The following is a 23,573-nucleotide window of genomic DNA, read 5'->3' on the forward strand; positions in this document are numbered from 1 at the left end:
CTTTTCTCATTCTGTTTTGCATTAAGAGCCATGTAAAATGTATTTTTTATTATCACTGAAATTTGTATTTTACTATAGAGAAGTCTATCTGATAATGATAAAACAATGGTTCATATGCTCTTTTAAGTATTTTTTAAATTTCTAAAAGACTACGAGTTATGGAATATTTATACCCAAGAAGGCTACCCATTCAACTGTAGATAAAACTACAGTTGCCATTCCTATATAAAAAAAATACACCTTGATATATATGTAATTTCCTAACATAAACAGTTGTGTGGTTGGAAGAAAAGTAATCATATAGAGAATTCTTGGTCATATTAATATTTATTATTCAGCTATTTTGTCAGATACTATTCTAAATGATTTAGAGTCACAATGTCATTTAATTTTCACAAACATCTTGCGAAAAGTATTAACACTCCCATTTTATAGAAACTGCAACCCAAGTGCCCTCACCCTATAAGGTTCAGAGCAAGGACTTCCACCAGAGTTGCCTGGACAAAAATGCACTCCCTTTCCCACTCTATGATGCTGAAAGGTTAGGAGCGGTAGCTCTACCTGGGGCCCAGATGCTGAAAACCCTTCATGGGGCTGTTCTGTCCAATACTTTGGAATGCAAACTCCCCTGAGCAAGCACTTGTTTGGCATAGTTTCACCCGCGGCCTGTCTGTCTAAAGTAGTCGGCGAATATTAAAATAGTCCTATAATAAAATAGCACTCAGTCAACCGTGTAGCCTCCTTAGGGAGGGGGAGGAGAATAGCTCACTTTCCCTGGAGGGCCTGAGAAAGATCAGTTTACAGGCGTCAGCACGGGGTATGACCCTTCTTCCTTCTCTCCATCTTGGTGCTGAAAATACCTTGGTAACCATCATCTCAGGGTCTGAGCCGAAAACATAACCAGGGCCACTTTTCTCCTGCACACAAAACATACCCAGCCCTTTCACTGACCTGGCTTCTGATTGGAGGCTGGTTGTTTCAGATCATGACCTCCAGGACCCCTCTGTGGGTTACAGCCTGTTTGTATAACTCCTACTGCAACTCAAGACGCCTGCAGTGGGGTGTGAGACAGAGGAAAAGACCAGTGTTTTTACATCCCCAGGTACCGGGAGCACGGGAGATTGACAGCATTCCAGCTACCTGAGTGGTCAAGGGCTGGCAGCTTCCCATGCATCCCTTCCAGTCCGGCTGCTCGCTAAGATGAGGGATCTTCTTCAGTACGTGGCCTGCTTCTTTGCCCTGTTCTCTACTGGGTTCTTGGTTGTAGCCACCTGGACAGACTGTTGGATGGTGAATGCCGATGATTCCCTGGAGGTAAGAAGTCAGCAACTTCTTTTTCTCACCCAAGCCCTTCCCCATTTTCTCAAAGTCTCACTGCCTCACTGTGTTCACTGGGATTAATGATAATTGCCATACATGGACTGATCAACTCTTTATTTACTACTTACTGAGTCTTCACATTTTCACTCATTAAATCCTCGCAGCTAATCTATGATGTAAGTATTGTTCATATTCCATTTTGCAGATGAAGTAACTGAATAATTTATCTTTTTTAATAAGAATAAATTCATAAAAGGGTAATAATATAATCTCTGTCACTCAGCCCTCCAGAAATCATCTCTTCCATTGCTCTTTCTTTTTCTCCTTTTTATTGAATTTATTAGGGTGACACTGGTTAACAAAATTATACAGGTTTCAGGTGTACAATTCTATAATACATCATCTGTATACTGTATTGCATGTTCACCTCTCCCAGTCAAGTACCTTCCTTTACCTTTGATCCCCGTATACCTTTCTTTAGCTCCCTCCATCCTCCTCTCCTTGGCAATCCCCATACTACTATCTGTGTCCATGAATTTTTCTTGTCTTTTCTCAATCCCTCCACCCCTATCTACCCCCAACAGTTTCTTAAACATAAATTTGCTAATCTTGATGACAGCATTAAGAGTAGCATGATAGACTTTCTTAAAGAATGGTAGGCTAAGAAATTGAGTAATAAAACTCAAGACATATAAAATCTATTCAATCGGTATGCTATAGAAAAATGTTATTTTAAGGAGTTTCCAAGTAGGAGAGAACATTCTGAGGGAAAGCACATCTTCCAGTGTGTCCCAAGGTACAGGAAATAGATATAGATTTAAGAAACCCTCTCTTAAAAATGAGTTTCTCTCTGGAACCAACTATTATGCAAGAATGAGTGAGTAGTTGACATTTGAAGATTTTATTTTTCTCACTGGAGAAGCTCAGAAAGAAGTAATTTTGGAGTTTAAAAGTATTTCCTATGGCTATTGGAATGTGAGAGAAACAGAACTGAGTAAATATCAAAATCAGCTGCTATTCATTAGTAAGGTTTCAAAAAGTGTAGGTAAGAAAAAGAAACAACAAATCAGGACCTCTAGTAAAGACTATATAGCAACCCAATGTGTTCTTGTATGTACATCTGAAGGGGACAATTTAACAAATGCTATAATGTCACCTCTATGAAGTTTAGGAAAGATACCCGAGAGCAAAGGTATATTTTCCCCCTAATTTTATTTATTCAACTCTCAAGTGGCAGTTAGAAACAAAAGGTAGTAATCTTTCTATTTTGCTCTGTATTATTTCTGCCATTTATTTTTTTCTTGCTTTATTTTTTTCTTGGACTTCTACATGGCATTTCAGAACCAATGGAGTTATAAAAACTTCTTTAGTGCTAACAGTTATATTTTTGAAAAATTTAATAGAACTACTGTAAAGGATGTCCACTATATGTGGTACATTTTATCTGGCCATGCACATAAGCACTGAATGAAGACAATGCCCTTTCAACAATGCTGAGGGAAAATGCAGATAAAAATGTCTGTGGCCATTAGCTTACCGGAATCTGGACTGTCAGTAATATGTGAATAACAGAGAAATATATTGGGCTTGAGAGACTTAAAGTTATGTTTTTAAATATAGACAACATTTCATTTAAAAGCATTGTTAAAAAATATTTTCTAAAACAATTTGAAAATCTGTCTGCTTAAGCTAATGGAACTGCTAACTTCACTTGATAAGAAATGGGAGTTTCGAACGGGTCAAACCTTGTTGGGAGAGATTGGGAGTCCTGGCACTTAAAGTGCCTTGCTTTTATTTCACTACATCCAACCAATTTTCCATCTGCTCTGGGCAAGAACACTTCTAGCTAAAATGAATGGAATGAGCAGTCTAGGTTATTCACCTCAAGTAAATCCTTGCTAACCTTGGGCAAGCTCTAGTGAGTATTTCTTAGCTTCTTCCTCATTTCCAATACTTGAAATATATTGCTATAAATATTCCCAAGAAGCCTCCACATTTAAAGAAAGAATCTATAACAGATGAGGCTCCTTCTCTTCCAACAATCTCTTTATTTGCCAATATTTTAAAGGGACATGAATCTCTCTTAATAATTGCTCCTTCAATGGGCCAACATATGAAATTATACTATTATCCATAAATTTGAAGGTTGTGATACTGACTCAATTATGCTGCTCATCTTTCTTCCTTCCTCATATATATGTATTACCATTAGTCCATATTAACAACTCACTTTAAACAACTGTTGAACAAATGTTGGCACCACAAAAGTGCTTTAAAAAAAAGCATACTCATGGAAATTTTTTTTTAAAAAGTAGTGTTATGAATTTCTAGCTTTGTTAATCTTTTTGGATGATACCGGCTTCAGAGTTGGAAAATGGATTCCATGGCTCAATTCAACATTAAAAACCATGACATGTATTCCATATAAAAGGTACTATTCTAATATCTATTAGGGGAGATAAGGATAAAGCAAGAATGAGTCAGCCTGACAGGAGTATACATTTAGTGAGGAAAAAATATGCACATGAATCTATACTGAAAGGCATAGGCCAATTCATATTGGAGAAAGACATGAACAAAGTACCAATGGAGCAGAGAAGATGGAGTGATTATTTCCTGTCACCGGTGCAGGCCTTGTGGAGGAAAAGCATCTGCACAAAGCTTCAAAAAGTTACAAAGGATTTCAAAAGGTGAACAGACAAGAAGACACATGACAAGTGAAGCATGAGCAGAAACTAAGGGCTCATTAGAGGATCAAGGTTAGTAACAGGGAGCACAAGCAGAAAGAACCTCAGAATATCAAACAGAGTCATTTCACCTTACTTCTACCTGCCTTGAAGATTGAAGTTCTTTGCATTAAGTAAAACATCAGGGAAAAGAAATAGCACACAGAATCATGGCCCTAAATCGAGTACCAACCACCTTAAGCTACCATACTGCTCCTGTCTTTATTGACTCATTTGTTTCTGGGAAGATAGTTGTGGTGAAGAGAACTTGGATTTTGAAATTATTCCAGCCTTTGCTTGTATCTTATTTGTCTTCAACTGATTGAGCAAGTCATACCTCCTTTCTTTGGCTCAATCATAAGATGAAGTTGAACTCAGTCATTTTAAGGGCCTTTTCAGTCTTCATTTTCTTTAACATCAGGACTCCTTGGCTGTGAACATGTCTGCAATCCCAGAGAGATGGCCAGTCACCCAATGTCTGATGGTATTTAGAGCCTCCCTAGAAATTTCCACTAGTAGTTTAGAGTGAATATTCTCCATTTTTCTGTAACTTCATAGGCTCTTCTTTTCTTTCTCCTACCCACTCTTCCTCCTTTCCTTTTTTCTTCCTCCCTTCCTTCTTCCTTTCCTCCTTCCCTCTTTTTCTTCGTCTTCCTCCCTCCTTTCCTCCTTTTCTTAAAGTCCCTTATGTATGCTCTTCCTCTCCTTTTTTTCTCTTTTTCTCCCCCTTTCTCCTTCATTGCTTTATTTCTCCATTCCTCTCTCCATTTGTTTCTATCTTCCTGCATTTCACAATTATTCTTTGACACCTACTGTCTACCTGGTACTGTGGGTACAAGATTATGACGGAGAATAAGACCTGGATGTTCCTTGAATTGCTCCCAGCATATTGTGGAAGATAGTGAATTGATAGTTACAGTATGATATTGCAAATAACTCCAAGTGCCTAGCTCACTCAATTATGGATAACCGATGAAGTCTACCTAGAAGAAGAAATATCTGAACTAAGGATTTGAAAGATAGGTGAGTGAAGAAGAAGTCAAGTGTCCCAAGCACAGGAAATTGTATGGGCTCTCATCCAGGTATGAGAGCACTGTATTTTTGTGGCTTTGTATATATTTCAGCATGATTAGAGTTTCCAATGTAGTTAAGAGAATATAGAGACTAGATCTCAAGGACTTTGAGATCATGTAAAATATAGGTGGTGTATACCATAGATAAGCATGTTTCAATGTAAACAAACATATACATGTATTTTAGAAATATCAATCATTCTGGATGCTTGTGGAGAAAGTTCGGAAGCAGTGAAATGAAGTATCCCAAGAGAAATTAGGAGACTTTTGCTGCATAACAGGAGGGAAGCAACAGTGGTCTGAGTTAGGATGGCAGCAAAGGAGACATGTGAAGATATGGAAAATTCTAAAGAATTCAAATAGATAGAATTCATAATTGATTGCATGTAGAGAAAGAAGGCTGATGAAGAGGGAGAAGTCAAGGTTGAAATCCTTTACTGTTTGGGAGAAATTGGAGGACTGGTGGAGTCACTCACCTAGAGCTTAAATGGAGGACAATTAGTCTCTATGCAGAAGTCACCGAGCAGCAATGTCCCTGAACCATCACACTATTCTATCTTGTTGAGATTCTTACACAACACCTCAAGATGGGGTAATATGATGCTGTATTGTGGGGAGGCCTACAGGTTGGACTTTGTGTTAGTGGGACCTGAGATTAAATCCCACCTTGCCAGGTAGTAGCTGTGTGAATTTTGACAGGTGTCTAAGCTGCTATAAATTACATTTCCTCTTCTGCACAGAGAGACTAAAATGTGAACATTATAAGTGTCTTGTGAGGATTAAATGAGCTTGTATACCACAGTACCAGGCAGATACAAGTCAGTCAATAACCGTTAGATATATTACTGTCTATTTGCAGTTTATTGGTTTGTTTTTGTTCTGCAGGAGGAGATGACATTTTATATAATGTTCACTTAAAGGTGAGATATGACATTTAAGTTCTATTCCTATTTTTGCTATTGATTTTCTTGGAGAAGTTTTGTTTACTTCTCTGGGCTGTGGTTTGCCCATTTTTATACTTATGATTTTTTTGTTTCTAACCAGGGGAATAGGCAGACAAGAAAGACAAAATAGCGTAAGTTATTGATTAAATATATTTCTAAAAGAAAATAAATTATGGACATTGTAATAATTCATTATCCACACTGAAATAGAAAAGTAGTTTCTTTACAAGATTACTTGTCTCAACTACCAGAGAAAAAAAATGTTTTCACAAGATTATTACATTTTCAATTAATCTTTTGTTAATTATTGATTATACAACAAGCACTGTTATAATTAAAATTTGATTACCTCAAATGAATGTTTCCCACATTTGGATTTATTTTAGCTCCATCACCAGGTTCTCCCCTGGGATTTATATTTTTTCAGACATAAAGTAAATATTTAAAAAATCTATCTAGCGTGTACTCTGATTATTTATATACTAATTTCACTTTCCAACTGATTTCAAACTCCTTCATTGAACATTTGAGGTTACAGAAATTCTTTCATTGGTCTTATAATCTTCTACAGCACCTAACAGGGACTTCCAAATAATAGAAACGCCTGATTTACTTGCTAACATGAATTAATTGGGTAACTATTAAGATACTTGCCATGCTTATTAAAAGGATGAATAAATGAACGTGAATGAAATACAATATAGAGTGATCTTTGGAAACTCACATTGAGCCCTAAATGAGAAGTATCTCTGTAGGGAGACCAACACTATTTTTTTAGGCAAATCTTTTATCTTGGTACAACTTCAATTTTCTCAAGATATATATTTGGCTTCTCTTTTTAATAAGATAGGCAAAAATCTAATCCCCTGGGATGCATAATAAAGTTGATGAAGAGTATATTCTGGTCTATAGCTTTTCTGCCTAGTATTTCAAAGAGAGATAGAAATGAAGAAGAAGAGAAACAAGAAGTAATGATTTAAGTTGAATAGATGATAATAAAATTAGTATTTTAATAAAATACTGAATCAGTAATTTAATGATAATACTAATTTTATTATCATTTATTCAACATAAATTATGATCTGTCATTGGGCAGAAATCATTGCAGATGTGATACCATACTTTCATAAGAATTCTAAAATTATTAAATGTGTGACTTAAATTAAACAATAAATGCTAGAATTGAAATATTTAGATAGTTCAGATATGTAAATTAGGTAATTTAACTGTGAAGACGACAAGAATGATATTTTACCTACTATGTTTGTATTATCCTGTTTTCACTATTTATACTTTTAGCCAGTGCTCCACTAATAAGCAGGCAGAGATAAACCAAATATATTTTAGCAAATAAACTCATGGTACATAAATGGAATAGAAAGGAAAGGTGGTGTCTATTATACTTATTTTAATCTTGCTTCCTCATCCTTTTTTATACTTGTCTTGAGTTCTTTTAGACCCTTGGAGAGTAAGAAAGATAAAAGTAAATATTAAAATAAAAAGTTTAGAATCCTATGATAAAAATTCAAATGTATTTTAAGTTAAATTGGAAATGTTTCAAGTTTTAGAAGTAAAACATGTTGTTTAGTATTATTCAAACTTACTTGGTCAACACACAATGTAATATATAGCTGAAGCACTGTAGAATTGTACACTTAAAACCTATGTAATTTTATTAGCTAATGTTACCCAATTAATTTTATTTAAAAGTTAAAATAAAATAAAAACCTTTGCAAACTGATAAATATAATTAGGTAAATATTGGAAACAGGTACGTTGAGTCTTCAATGTAAAGTATATTAGCATAAGGATAGTAAATTGCTGTTAAAACTATTATTTCCTATAATATGTGTATGCAATGTGTTTTTTAAAATACATTTATATTTATATTTTTTTGATTTATGCATTCTTCTTATGTATATTTATACAGAAATCAAAGTACATATGTATTTATATTAATGAACACTGACAAAGAAAAATTATATTTGATAATGGTCAACCAAAAATAAATATTTACTAAGTTTACTGTGTATAAATCTCCTATGTAACTGAATGAAAAATAAATGCCAATTAATTAAAGTATTTTTAATTTTCTCTAATACTACATATAAAATATGGGGAGGCAAGACAAACACACTCAAAACTACACTGACTAAGAAAAGGCAGGCAAAATTGTGTCGGGCTGCTTGTATTTCAAAAGTAATAAGAAAGAAAAATTGGCAAAGACTAGGAGAGAGAAACCTTAATGGAAAGCTGGTAAAGGATCAGAATAAGAAACTCCAGGATTAAGGAACTAATATGCTACTAGAAACTTAACTGGGCAGAGTCATCCTCAATATGGTTTCCTACAGCTTTTTCTGAGTGGTATCCTGCTCATGCTGAGTACCGTGTTAAATACTTTTTTTAGCCAGTTGAGCAGATGAGATCCAGGCTGACACCAAATCAGTATAAACTGTCTGGTCTAAATAATAGTTCTTTGGCTCTTGGATTCAGGTGTCCTAGTCTATTCAGTTAAGTTGAACGCACATATTAAGCATCAGTGCATACAGTGTATCGGTAACCATTATCTATGCCAAAGATCAAATGCGAGTTGTGTGTGTAGAAGATAGATTGACTGATTCCCACCCCCCCTCAATAAATATTTATTGAGCATCTACTATGTAACCAAGGAGGAGGGTCTGTCAGCTCCTTTGAGGAAGATGTCATACCTGTCTTGGTCATTGCTGTATCTATATCATTTAGTTAGCCTATTGACTGAAACATGACAGACGACAAATTTGGAAGACAGATGTACATAAATGCACATAAAAAAGATAATTTAATATTGTAAATGCTAGAGAACAATATGGACAGTTACTCTTATCTGGGAAGAGATTAATTCTAGTTGAGAGCTTGAGAGAAGAGATATCTTGGAAGTAGGATTTGAATAATAGGTAGAAATTTGACAGGTTGAGAGCAAGGGGAGTTATTCCCATTGTTATATACTATGAGGGGAAAATTCAAATGCCTACAGAAACAAGGAAGCCAACATTCAGACTCGTTTCCTACGTAGGAATAGTAGACCCTATGAACAAAATTCCACCTAAATGGAGCAACTACTTACCTCATAGTAATTGTTACATTGAACAAGGCCAGTGGTCGGCAAACTCATTAGTCAACAGAGCCAAATATCAACAGTACAACGATTGAAATTTCTTTTGAGAGCCAAATTTTTTTAAACTTAAACTTCTTCTAACACCACTTATTCAAAATAGACTTGCCCAGGCCGTGGTATTTTGTGGAAGAGCCACACTCAAGGGTCCAAAGAGCCGCATGTGGCTCGCGAGCCGCAGTTTGCCGACCACGGAACTAGGAAATCCAGGTGGCTAGACTGACCAAGTTCCAAGGGAAGCCAGAAATATGGACTGTTCTGTAAAATCTCTATGTTTCACTATTGGCAACTAATTAATATTAAGAGATTTCTGCTGGCCTTGTGCTTGTGTACTTTTATTGTTGTACCTTGGATAAACTTCTCCTAATTTAAGAGATAATACCTTCTCTAACATGAGGATCAATAACTATTCATTGAAATAATATGCAAATTCCTCTAGTTTGGGTTTGTATATTGTTTATTAATATATAAATCACATATTAAAAGAAAAAAAGCTTAAAGAAGGGATCCCCTATTTTGGACAACCCTGTGAGATAAAAATTGTTAGTTAACATTTTGCATTTTTGTCCTTAAAGAAAGGTTAAGCATATATTCGAAGCATTGGTTGGCTTTTTAAGAAACTTGTCTTAAAACTTTTAAGAACTTAGATCTACTTGCCTTTTAGAAAATTCTTAATTAGCCATTGTACAATACAGAGATAAGTGAATACTATACATTATAGACAATGAGGGATTTCTTAAATATGCTAAGTAATATAAAATCTTTTAACCTTGTCTTTTATGCACAAAGGCACCTTTAAGGGTGTCTCCAGTAAGTGCTATATTAACACAGAAGTTTAGTTAAGTACCGCCACTATTCTCACATACCTTAACTGAGTGTGAATACCAAGCAATCTAATAGTGTGCCCCTGAGCATTAATACCTAATGAAATTGGATTCCTTGTTTCCTTTAATGAGCTCATTGCTTTTCTAAATATGGTCATTGCAAGTAAATGATCAATAGCCTTGAAAATGACACCATTACTGGATTATGTTGGCATGAAAGAAATATTCTTATGTAAAAATAAGTATTCTCACATATATATCTCAGGTGAATTTCTAAATAATGTCATGTATATCAAGAATAGCCATAGTAGATTGGATAGGTTGTTTTAGTGGCTGAGTTAGAAGAAAATTGTAGTCACTCTTTGATTATAAAGAAGTGACTTCAAGTCCACATAACCTAGCTTAATTTGAAATAAATTGGATCCCGTGTGTTTCTTTTAATAGAAAGATTGACAGGCAGTAGGCTATGAGAAGGGCTGTTTTCTGTTATGGTATGTACTAGAGGCCCGGTGCATGAAATTTGTGCACTGGGTTGGTGGGGGTCCCTCAGCCTGGCCTGCACCCTCTCGCAGTCTGGGACCCCTCGGGGGATGTCCATCTGCCGGCTTAGACCCGGTCCCCCTGGGCCTAAGCCAGCACTCAGACATCCCTCCTGCAGTCCGGGGCTCTCTCAGTCCAGAGCCCCTTGTTCCTTACTGCCCGCCTGCTTCGGAGGCAGGAGAGGCTCCCGCCACCACTGCTGTGCTCTCCAGCCATGAGCCCGGCTTCTGGCTAAGCAGTGGCGGGGGCGGGGGGAAGAGCCACTCAACCGGAAGCTGGCTTGCTGCTCCTTAGCACTGGCCTCGCCCTCTGCCCACAGATGGGGGGCCGATTGGGACTGGACTGGCCAGGGGAGGGGCCGTGGGAGGTTGAGGCATTGTGGTTGCACCCTGTCCTGCCTCTCCAGAGGTGCTGGGACCGTGCCGCTCCCTCTCCTGCCTTCTCTGTGGAAGTGGGGGCACTGGGACCAGACCTGCAACACTGCCTCTCCTGCTGCCTCTGTGGAAGGAGGGGCACCAGGACCACCATGGCTGGCCTGGCAGCACAGGTTAGCTGACCCTGCCCCCTGCCCACTGGTTATTCAGGAAGGTCATTCTTGCCTTGGCCCTTGCAGCCCTGGCTTCGTCCAGAAGGACGTCTGGAAGGACGTTCGGCTGTCCAGTCTAATTAGCATGTTAGCTTTTTATTATATAGGATAATAGTTATAGCATCTTTTTGTTATGGTATAATGGCTGAGTAAAAATAGTATCTACTGTGTTTGTTTCCTAGGGCTGTCATAACAAAATACCACAAATCTGGTAGTTTAATGTTGATGTAAGAATGTCCAAACCTTCAGAGTATTTTTATAAGAATTTATTTGAGCCAACTCAATAATTGCTGGAAGCAATATCTGAAATGCTCCAGAGAATGACAGTTTGTGGTTTCTTTTGTACATTTGGAATTAAGGAGGGAACATAAAGATGACATGGAGGTGGGAGAAAGCAAGTCAGGGGTTAGATTACAGGATAGTTAACACAGTTATGTGTGTTCTTTTGAGGGTGGTTATGCTTCCCAGAGCTTTGAAAAAGAGCTTTCCAAAGGTGTGTTTACTTGGATGCACTAAAACAATGGACAGGGCTTGCTGAAGGCAAAGATAAACCTTCTACTAAATAAGTTATATGGCCCAGCCCGTGTGGCTCAGTGGTTGAACATTGAACTATGAACCAGGAGGTCACGGTTTGATTCCCAGTCAGGGCATATGCCCAGGTTGTGGGTTCGATCCCTGGTGGGAGGTGTGCAGAAGACAGCCAATCAATGGTTCTCTCATCATTGATGTTTCTATATCTTTCTCTTTCTCCCTTCCTCTCTGAAGTCAATAAAATAATAATGATAATAGTAATAAAATAACAGAAAGCCAATTATTTTTAAAAAAGTTATATGCCTTGGCATGACTACTCACCATAGCTGCCTAATTGTGCATTTATGATCAGATCACCCTGAGAGGTTACTTTCAGTCACTAGAATTGCTAGATTTATTTACAGAGCTCCCCCTTTTTGTTCACATTCATACAAGATAAATTTATTATCTCACAGTTCTGGAGGCCAGCACTTTGAAATCTAGGTGTTGGCAGGACTGCACTGTCCCTGGAGATTCTAGGGGAGAATCTATTCCTTACCTCTTCCAGTTTCTAGTGGATGTGGGCATTCCTCGACCTGTGTCCACATCACTTCCATCCCTGCCTCCGTGCTCACATTTCTTCCTTTTCTTCTGTCTGTGTCTCTCCTCTGTCTCCTATGAGGACATGCCACTAGATTTATGGCCTCGCCTGGTAATCTAAGACCATCTTTTTATTTCACGATCATAAACTTAATTACATGTGCAAATCTTTTTTTTTTTTTTTTCCAAATAAGGTCACATTCACAGGTTCTGGGGACTAGGATATGGACATATCTTTTTGGCCACCACCATTCAGCTCCTGACATCTACCTTTCTCTACTGTCATTCTGGTTAGTCAGGAAAGCTGAACAAAGTCACTACTCAGGTTATTATGATGTTTAAGTTATTTATTAATGTCATCATTTACTGAGAAATTGTGTGTGTGTGTGTGTACTTTTTAATTCTTATAATCTTTTTAACATTATCTCTTCTATGCAGATAAAGAGATAGAGGCTGAAAAAAGGTAGGATCTTGCTCACGATACAACACAACTAAAAAATGTCAATTTATACTTAAAGTCTATATGTTTTCAACTATAGCTTAAATTTACATGTTCACATTCTTATTTAGAAATTGATGTGTTAAATTTCACAAGATAGATTTTATTCATTAAATTTTTGATCTTTATGATTCCTCAGTTTCCTGTAATAATACTCCATAAATGTCAGAATATCACTTTCAGATTTTACCTTAGGAAGAACAAGCCAAAGTGAAGTTTTATAGAATAATGGCCCATAGGATGAGAATAAATGTAAGACTTACTGTTTCACCCAAAGCTATCTTTTAATTTCCATTAATAGAGTAGTTTAGCCCGAATGGATTTGGAATTTAAAAAATGGGTGTTAAGTATACCTCAATACTTAAGGTCATATGCACCGACTTTGGTGTTTGAATCATATCTTCATTTATTAACAATGCTTTATTGAGGTTAATCACTTACCTTTCCTGTGCCTTGTTTTCCTTATTTATAAAATAGACAATTATAATGATGTCTCATAGTGTCCTTTAAAGAATAAATTAAATAATAATATGCATAAATAGCAACTGCCTTGTAGTACAGAATCAATATAGAAGTATTAATTATTTGACCCAGTAATCCCACTTCTAGGAATATATACCAAGAAATCAGAAACACCAATCAGAAAGAACACATACACCCCTATGTTCATAGCAGCACAATTTACATTAGCTAAGATTTGGAAACACCCTAATTAACAGATGAGTGGATTAAAAACCTGTGGTTTATCTACACAATGGAATACTATGCTGCTGTAAAAAAGAAAGAATTCTTACCATTTGCAACAGCATGGGTGGGCCTGGAGAGCATTATGCTAAATGAAATAAGCCAAGTCAAAGAAAGACAAATATCACTCATTTGTGGAATATAATGAACAATATAAACTGATGAACAAAAATAGATCTAGAGACTTAGAAGCATTGAACAGACAGACCATCAAACCTCAGAGGGAAGGCAGGGGAAGGTGGGAGGGGGAATAAGAGATCAACCAAAGGACTTGTATGCATGCATATAAGCATAACCAATGGACACAGACAATAGGGGGGTGAGAACATGTGCTGGGGGATGGAAGCAGCAGGGGGAGGTCAATGGGAAGAAAAGGAGACATATGTAATACTTTAAACAATAAAGAATTTAAATTAAAAATTATTAATTATTATCAGTTAGAAGTATTTCACATAGAAAGTGATCAAAGACATACTACATTTGAAATTGTAGTGGAGTAGCCAGCAGCAGAGTTCAGTAGTTTTATTTGGCCCACAGCACGACTTTAAAGCAGAACACAGGGCAGAGAGTGTCCAAGTGCAAATATTATCCGGGAGAATTTTCTTTTGTAAGTCAAAGTGTTTTGTGTTCCTTCCTTTCTTCTTCACACCAATTGTAATCCCCATGCCTTTGTATTTCTCCCCTCACTCTGCTCTGTTACTTATTCTTTCTTTAAGGAAAAAATTAAGTTTTCATTTTCCAAGATAACCCTTGCTAAATCTTACCTATTTCAGATTGCCAAGGTAATTGAGTCAGTAATTGAGTCAAAAGAAACAATCTTATTAGCTCTGTTTCATATGCATGAACTCTGTCAAGAATACTGGAAACTATTTTCTGTTGGCATGTTTACAATTCTAAGAAACCTATTGTGACTTACAATTTAGAGATAAAGTATGGGCAAGCTCAGAGCACTGGTAGCTTTCAGCTCTAAGTAGACCAAGAATTATCTGCCCAGCATTTCTAACTAAAAGTGGTTTATAGCTGTCAGATTGTATAAAATTAATGCTAATTTGTTTACATCCATATCATAGCATAAGCCATTGTAATCTGTCAGTGGAGCAGGGAGGAAGAAGTGGTGAGATCTTTATATTTCACTTTTTTTGTGTTTTTATATATAGCTTCCTGTGACAATTATTTTAAATTTTTGAGCCTCATTTATAATAACATGTTTCTTCATGGAACCCAGTGTTCATGAGGAAGATAAATTAATGAACATTATTAATAGACTCAAGATGTCAACAGTTATTATCTATTATTATATTGATTTTGAGTGGGAGGGTGAGTAAATGTCAGCACAGGAGAGTGAAATGAATTAACTCCATGATAAACTATGGATGATGATGGAACCACCATAGGCATCTGCATATGCTTAATTTTGATTTTTATCCAGCGAGGCATGACTTATCCCTCCTACCCTTATTCAGAAAGTGAATTCACTTCCTGGTGGAGAAAGCTTTTAATTCTTAGTGTTTAAGGAAAAATACTCTAAAGTGCAATTATGTTTATTGTAAGTGAAATTCTGATCATGCTCATAACCACTGTACTTTGCTATCAAACTCACAACAGCTGAATTCTTTCTTTGATCAAGAGGAACTAAAGTGTGTCTGCATGAATTGTTTCACACAGTGTCTTCTCCCATGTCTAGGTGAGCACAAAATGCCGAGGCCTCTGGTGGGAGTGTGTCACAAATGCTTTTGATGGAATTCGCACCTGCGATGAGTACGATTCTATACTTGCCGAACACCCCTGTACGTATACCTTAGACATTCCCCTCGCAGGGAGGGGACACCAAAGAAAATTGAACTCAGGTTTCTGTCATGTGTTGTTTTTTTATTCTGTAGTACTGTATTAAGGTTCTTTCCAGTTTTAAATATTTTGATTAGACATTTAGTTTATTTCTGAAATGTGAGTTGAAACATTTTAGAGTATTTTATCTTTTCAAATGTGTTCGTAAATTCTTTAGAGTAAAAATATTATCTTACTCATTTATGCTTTTCCTCAAAGGACTGGCATAGTGCCTTATACACAGTAGGCTTATAGTAAACATTTTTGAAATTGAAACGAATTCTTCAGGATGCTTTGATTTTATGATTAGTATTGACAAGTTAGATGAAAAGTATTTCAGAGATAGCTTTTAACTATGACTGTGTTCAAATAAGAAGTTTATAGCATTTCAATTGAAGATTTGCCATAAAAAGAGAATTGGACATAGGACAGAGACAGAAAGAGACAGATTAAAGCAAATTGGTTTTAGTTTATTTCAAAGTAATTGACAAGTGATGGTACCACAGGACAACTTCTTTTCTCAAGATAAATGAAAAGTAAATCTTGGAATGTGACTTCTCCCCGGAAAGCTATTCATCCAGGGCAACGAACCTAAAAGGAGCAGTGCTGTAAATATCTTCCCCTGGCATTTGGGATTTGAGTGCCTGGAACATTTTTAACATAATTTATAATGACTTTATTTCATCTTAAAAAAAAAAGACCTCTTAATTCTCATTTTCCCCTCTGTGCACTAACCTAGTTCTACCTACAAAGAAGCATGATGTGGTCAATAGGAATATAAATTCATGTGGTCACTAAGCTATTCCAGAAATATAGTGGTAAGGATACAGCTGAGAAAAAAATGAAATCTTTCAACATATTAAACATTTATGCAAGAGGAAAATAAAATCACTCATGAGCACGCTACACAAGAGAAAACCACTTTATATTTTAATGTTCCTTTTTTATCTTTTGCTTACACTATCTCACATTTTTCTTTTATGTAGTCTTACCAATTAGATGCAAATAACATTGAAAAGATGCATTAATTTTCTTTAAAAATCTCTATCATATGCTTAAAGACAATGGAGATGAAAATGTATTCTAGAAAACTACTATAACTATTCCCTCTACGTTAGGGTGTTACTTATAAGAGAGTAGGATTTTATTTTTAGTCTTTGATATCTTTTACACAACCATAGTCAACCAAAGATAACCTTTTCCATTATCCTGTAAACTGAAGTATTCAGACTCAGACAAATACTTTTTTTCAAGGTTCCTGTTGGTATAGTTCATTTGAACCCCTCCACCCCCCACAAATTAGAATATATTTAATATTATTCTGGCAGCCAAATCTCACACAATCCTTAAAAGAAAGTTACTGGCTAACCTGCCTTAGCAACCTGCTTGCAGTGCTACTTTCTTGGACTTGGTCTAGCCATGAGGCAACCGGATGACCTCCTAAAGCATGACTCCTGGAGTTCTGCAGAGCATCTGAATAATGCTCTGGGTGGGATCAAGGGTCAAAGAAGGGAAGACCAGGACCCACAATGATTTCAGGGCACCCCATCCAGATGGTGCTCCTGTTACTGGATAGTCCCAGGTTCCAAAAAGGGTCATAGAAAATTTCAAGGGAGGCACACCAAAGTGTGGGTCTCCTCGGCTTGGGGTGTTGAATAGGAGGCCTACTTGTGTATATCATTTGATGATCAGGAGTATCTGTTGAAATATAAAAACTAATATTACCTAGTGAGTTACATATTATTTTCTTTCCTCAATTTTGAGAAAAGTCAGCCTTAGGTTTAACCTAAATTTGAAATTTGAGCCTATTTTTTTTAAAATAATGCTAAATTTTGAGACCTTAAAAATTCCATTCTAGAAATGAATATATACTCACATTCTAATAACACAATAATTGCATATAGTATATATACCTACTAATAATGTATAAGCTGATTTTATGTATTGATTTTCTCTTACATAGATCATAAAAATATTTTTTTGTTTTAAATAAGAAAAATTGGCCACAGTTTTGCAAGCAACCTATTACTAAATAGGCCCTAAAGTTACCTCATCATTGGGGGAAATTATTTATAATGCAAGGGAACACCAAATCCCTATGAATATAAAACCTAATTACTATTTCATTAAAGGAATAAATTTTATTACTCCTCTCTGTTAGTCAGCTAAAAGGCTAGTAGTTCTGATTTTGGGTAATTAACCCTCCACACATTGTAATGAAGTCTTCCTATTGTTAAATTAGCATAACCATCACTCCTTCAGGAGGCTTTCCCAGTGGAAGATGCTTCAAATGCAGGAGGTGATTGCTACTCTTCCACTTCTATTTTCCTTATCTTCTCTTCCCTGTGCCTTCTACTGCTTATTCTCACTGGCTGTAGCTTTAAAATATGCTCAGTTGACAATGCAAATGAAAGGGTTAATATAAAGTCTTGGCCATGAAAGGTCATGGCTTGAAGGAATGTGAAAGAGAATATAATCTGTCTTCTAGAAATAGTCTTCTACAGTTCTCCCACCAGCTTAAATTCACAAGAGATGTCTTAAAATTAATTTTGCTCTCCTATATCAAACTTTAACAAATTATTTTTTACAATAAAAGTTCAAACAAATACAGTGGTCATTTATTATTGAATATTCATTGAGTAACTTCTGCATAACAGATATTCTACTATGAATTCAGTGTTCAGTTATCATACTTGTGAACAGGATTCAGTCCAGAACAGGAAGCAAAAGAGAAACATTTATTTAGTCCCCACTATATACTAGGGATTTTTAATCAGAGGCAACAAGACTAAGTAATAATCAGTGCTTAAACAAATAATAATGCCAATAGTCTCATAACATTTTTGTTTTATGAAAAATGTAAAGGTATTCATTTCCAAATTCATGCAAATTTAAATGTACCACTTTCAGGTTGCCTGTTTTTTTATGCACTTCTGTGAGTTAGTATGTTTTCTTCCTTTGACTATGCTGTAACCACCTGCCCCGATCTTGCAGTGAAGCTGGTGCTGACTCGGGCGTTGATGATTACTGCAGATATTCTAGCTGGGTTCGGATTTATTACCCTGCTCCTGGGTCTCCACTGCGTGAAATTCCTCCCTGATGAGCCATACATCAAAGTGCGCATCTGCTTTGTTGCTGGGACCACATTATTAATAGCAGGTACTGGTCTGGACTAGTGGTAGGGGTAGATATACACATCTAAGATACTTTTTTAAATATATTTTATTGATTTTTCACAGAGAGGAAGGGAGAGGGATAGAGAGTTAGAAACATTGATGAGAGAGAAACATCGACCAGCTGCCTCCTGCACACCCCCCACTGGGGATGTGCCCGCTACCAAGGTACATGCCCTTGACCGGAATCGAACCTGGGACCCTTGAGTCCGCAGGCCGACGCTCTATCCACTGAGCCAAACCGGTTTCGGCTAAGATACTTTTTAAAAAATTTGTTATTATTGACAGTATTATAGATGTCCCCCAATTTCCTATCATTAGTCCACCAGCCCCTGCCCTACCCAAGGCCTTCACCACACTATTGTCTATGTCCATGGTTATGCATATATGCATAAAATTTCTTTGGTTAATCTCTTCCTGTATCTCTCCTCTCTCCCCCACATACACACCTCTGAGATATGTCAGCTTATTCCATTCATCCATGCCTCCTCTGGGCCTGTTTTATTCACCAATTGATTATGTTCATTAAATTCTACATATAAGTGAGGTCATATGATATTTGTCTTTCTCTGACTGGCTTATTTAACTCAGCATAATATTATCCAGGTTGTCCATGCTATTGCAAAGGGTAAGAAATCCTTCTTTTTTCCAGCTGTATAGTATTCCATGGTGTAAATGTACCACAACTTTTTTATCCACTCATCCACAGATAGGAACTTGGGCTGTTTTAAGATCTTAGCTATTGTAGATAACATTGCTATGAACATATGGGTGCATATATTCTTTGATTGGTGTTTCAGGGTTCTTGAGGTGAAGGAGAAGGGTGATGTTCTGAAGTGGTCATTTTAGGATCGTGTGTGACTTCCTGTTCTAAATTGAAGGAATAAAAGGCACATTCACCAGTCCTAATTTCTTTTGCTTTGGAATCAGATAATTAAACTTTTTTGTTAATATGGCAGATCAAGATTTATCAAAGTCCTCAAACTATTTTTCAACCATCTAAAAAAGCTATATAATGCTTTAATTTATAAAAAATAATTTCTAATGTGATTATTCCTGAAGTTAAATTCTCAGTTAAACCCCAAATTAAGCCTCCTTACCTATGCCCACCCCCACCAATTCTTTTTAGCAATGAATTAAATTGTGCCAAGTCCTATGTTAGACTTTTCTCATGTGCCAACCCATTTGATCATAAACTAAACAATAAGCAGATAATATTATTCTCTTTACTTAAGAAGCAGATGAATAAGTGGAGTTCTGAAGACTAATAAATCAAGCATGACTAATAAACCATAAGTCAAGAAACACTTCACATGATGTTTATTAGTGAAACAGCACAATTAATATTTTACTCAGGTCTGTTGTCAACTTCAAAGCTTAGTCTTTCTCTACCACAACATGATGTCATCTTTGGATCTTGATGCAAGTTGGGAGGAAGCATCCTGTTGAAGAAACCAACAGAAATATCCTCCAGTGAGAAAACGGTCTTCTTTTATGCTAGAAGCAAAACGTTAGCAAAGCAAATGTAAGTGAGAACCTGACCAGGCACTCTAGGTAGTGAATGGATAGAGATTGTGCTCTCGCAGCCCCAGCTTCATCTGGAAGGTCGTCAGGAAGGTCCTTCGGCTGTCCAGTCTAATTAGCATATTATGGTTTTATTAGACCAGTTACTTAACCTGTCTTCATTTTCTGATCTGCAGAATAGGCTGAAGCCCGGGCAATAATATCTACTTTGAATTGCTCTTGTGAAGATCCAATGTATGCAGAGCAAGCTCATAGCAGAGAGTCAAACCTATCACCAACTCAAAACCGGGTTCTCCCTGATTTTTTCACATACAAACATTGAGTCAAGGCCCTGATGATCCTTAGATTACATTAAAAAGTTACAAGAATTTAGTTATTTTTCCTTTTTAAGACATGTAGTCTCATATCCAGCCTAGTGATACCATAAAGCTTTTGTGTGCAACAATGTGTTTTATTTAACAAATTTAAAAATCATTTAATGTTATACATTTTGTTACAGCATACTTTTTGAGATATCAATAGATACTCCATTTTAAAAAAATAAAACAACAGAATGAGCTAAATTTAAAGAAAACCAAGTCTATAGAGAAAATCCCAGTAGGAATGGCTGAAGAAAAAAACAACTACATTTAAATTGCCAGACACGGCCAAAGACTTGGAACCATCATTTGGTATTGGTATTTACATAGATTCTAAGTTTTAACAAAAGGGATTTCCATTTTAAACCCATTGGTTACAGTATTATAGAAAAGGCATGATAATTTATACCCTATTACCTAAAGATTATATGTTCACTATCTGGTTTTTCTTAAAAATTGTAATAAATAATTGGGAGAAGAATGCAATGAAATGGTGGTTTAAATAGATGTCACAAACTCCCTAGAAAATAATGTGAAAAACATTTTGGACCCTACAAGTTTCAGAAATACCCTTTTCACATAGCCTTTTATCCTCCAATCCTCCATCTTTTTTTTTTTTTTTTTTTTTTTGCATATAGGTCCCGACATGCAATTTATTCTTTTAAAACAAGAGGACCTTAGTGGCATCACTTCAAGCCAGTCATTTGTCAGATAGACTAATTTAAAAGGAATAAACTTTATTTAAAAGGAATAAATTATATTTGCAAGGAATACATTTTCTCTGTTCTTATATATGGGGGTGATAGGTAAGAATTTATTTTAAATTGAAGACAATTTTTACTTCAATTACTAGTTTTTAACCCCAACACACTAAAATGAATGACTTTAAAAACATGATTTCTATATGAGTGTGTGTTATGTAGCTGACATGGCTTTAATCGCGGGGCTGGGTGGTGGAGAAGAGGAGCAATAGAATGTTCTTAAAGACATATACTTTCAATTAAAATATTGATATAGAAAGAATATATGTTCATTATTTGTCTTACATTTTGTGTTCTTTATCTTCTTTAGATTTTTCTTTTGTTTTAATAGTTTTCTTTCTACAATACTAAAATAACATTGGAAAGAGAAAAAATAAAGAAAACCATAGTGACCATTTTAGGTTTACAAAAACAGATGAGCAGTACATTCTCTTATTTTTGTATTTCTGAGATGTAATTTGGAAGAAATACAAAATAGACGGCCACAGGAACACACAAAAGAGGTGACCACAATTTGAGTTGTTCATGAATCCACATAGTATCATTATTATTTCTTGCATGATGCCATCTGTTTTGAGTAGCAAAATTTAAATTTAGAAAAGACCTGCAATTTTTTCTGCATCTTCCCTTTCTTTCAGGTGCCCCAGGAATTATTGGTTCTGTGTGGTATGCTGTTGATGTTTATGTGGAACGTTCTTCTCTGGTTTTGCACAATATATTTCTTGGCATCCAATATAAATTTGGTTGGTCCTGTTGGCTTGGAATGGCTGGATCTCTGGGTTGCTTTTTGGCTGGGGCTATCCTCACATGCTGCTTATACATCTTCAAAGGTAAGAACAAAATAAAATAGCATACTTCCCTGCCTTCAGTATCATTTTCCCCAACCCAATGGAAACACATTTCACCAACTCAAAATAATGTTATTCCCTTGATCTCTACTCACTGCCATTTAAAATTTCAGTTGTTCAAGGACAACTCATTTCTAATATTCAAACCTATTACCCAGTTAGTGGTACATTTATTGAAAAAAATTCCATAACTACAACTGTCTAATATCCAAACATATAATGATTAATTTGATGTGTCATAATTTTATATCTCTTATTTCACCCAATCTATTACATTTATATCTAGAGTTAAATAGAGAAGTAGACTGCAAGGCAAACCAAATATTTGTTGTTAAAAACAGCAATTTGGTTTCTAAAAATACCACTTAAAAACAAAAAGAACTCCTCTCCTTACCAAGAAAAAATAAAGAGAATACCTGGCTAAATTTTAAATCTAAAAATAACTTACAGGATAAAAAAATCTATATTGTCACCTAGAGGTCTTCTTAGATGATTCTTTCTTAGAATATGTATATTCTTGTCACTTCTGGAGAGGAATATGTAAATTGACATTATTTTATTTCCCAAAGTTTACTCAGCCATAATTATCTTTATATCCCTACAATTACCTCTCCTAAACAGATGTGGGACCTGAAAGGAACTATCCTTATTCCATGAGGAAGACCTATTCGAATGTAGCTGTTTCCATGGCCAAATCATACGTGGCCCCTCGGACAGAGACTGCCAAAATGTATGCTGTGGACACAAGGGTATAGAGTGCTGCATATCATTCTGTGTTCGTATGTTATTTAATTAATCAACCAATAATTTCAGGTGAATAAAATAGCAGGTAAACCAAGAAACAGTTATTTAAACTTCATGTTCAACTAAATTAATTGTGCAACTTAATTAAAAAAAAGTTTGTCACTTTTTTTCTATTATTCTCATATTATTCCTCATTCTTTCCTCTCTCTCTCTCTCTCTCTCTCTCTCTCTCTCTCTCTCTCTCTCTCTCTCAAGTTGAGTTTGCTAGAATATAAAAAGGTTTGTGATTTCTATATTACTATTAGACATTGTGACACGGTGATATTAAAATAAAGTGACACTTTAAGAATAGAAAGCAACCTTCAAAAGATGCCAGAGATTCTCATCTTTGAAGGCATTAACAAACTCTTAGCTCTTTCCCTGGGTTTCAGTTCACTTTTTGTATTCTCAACTGAGTGAGATATTGATAACTTTGAAGAAGATGATTCTTTTAAATTCAATCTAACATATTACCACCTACTATTGCTCTGATTCTGTTAAAACTGAAGTAAAAAAAACTAGCCTTATGTGCCAGCTACTGGTAGAAGTTAAAGATAAGTTTCCCCTTCACGCTCCAAATGTCAAAAGCAAATGCTAAAATAATACCAGAGTCAGTGGTGACTTCCTTTCTCATTAACAATATAAGAGATCTGTGTATTACTAACACCACTCCCCGTTTGCTTATATATTGCCAAATTATTAGACTGCAGCAGTAATAGTTAAATGAGTTCACTCATTTATTGATTGGACATCCAAATATATTTTATGAATACACTGTTAGCAT

At 35.8% G+C, this 23,573-nt stretch overlaps 1 protein-coding gene across 1 annotated transcript; it reads left to right on the top strand.

The window, feature by feature from the left end:
* Positions 1-985: 985 nt before the first annotated feature.
* On the top strand, positions 986-22,761 carry CLDN16 (claudin 16). Its single transcript, XM_008151598.3, is given in 6 exon segments — positions 986-1,126; positions 1,129-1,314; positions 15,202-15,304; positions 18,336-18,500; positions 21,797-21,988; positions 22,628-22,761. Coding segments are annotated over 6 exon segments (921 nt in total).
* Positions 22,762-23,573: the final 812 nt, after the last annotated feature.

This window comes from Eptesicus fuscus, chromosome 3 (assembly GCF_027574615.1).
Source record: "Eptesicus fuscus isolate TK198812 chromosome 3, DD_ASM_mEF_20220401, whole genome shotgun sequence".
In the NCBI taxonomy this organism is placed as follows: Eukaryota; Metazoa; Chordata; class Mammalia; order Chiroptera; family Vespertilionidae; genus Eptesicus; species Eptesicus fuscus.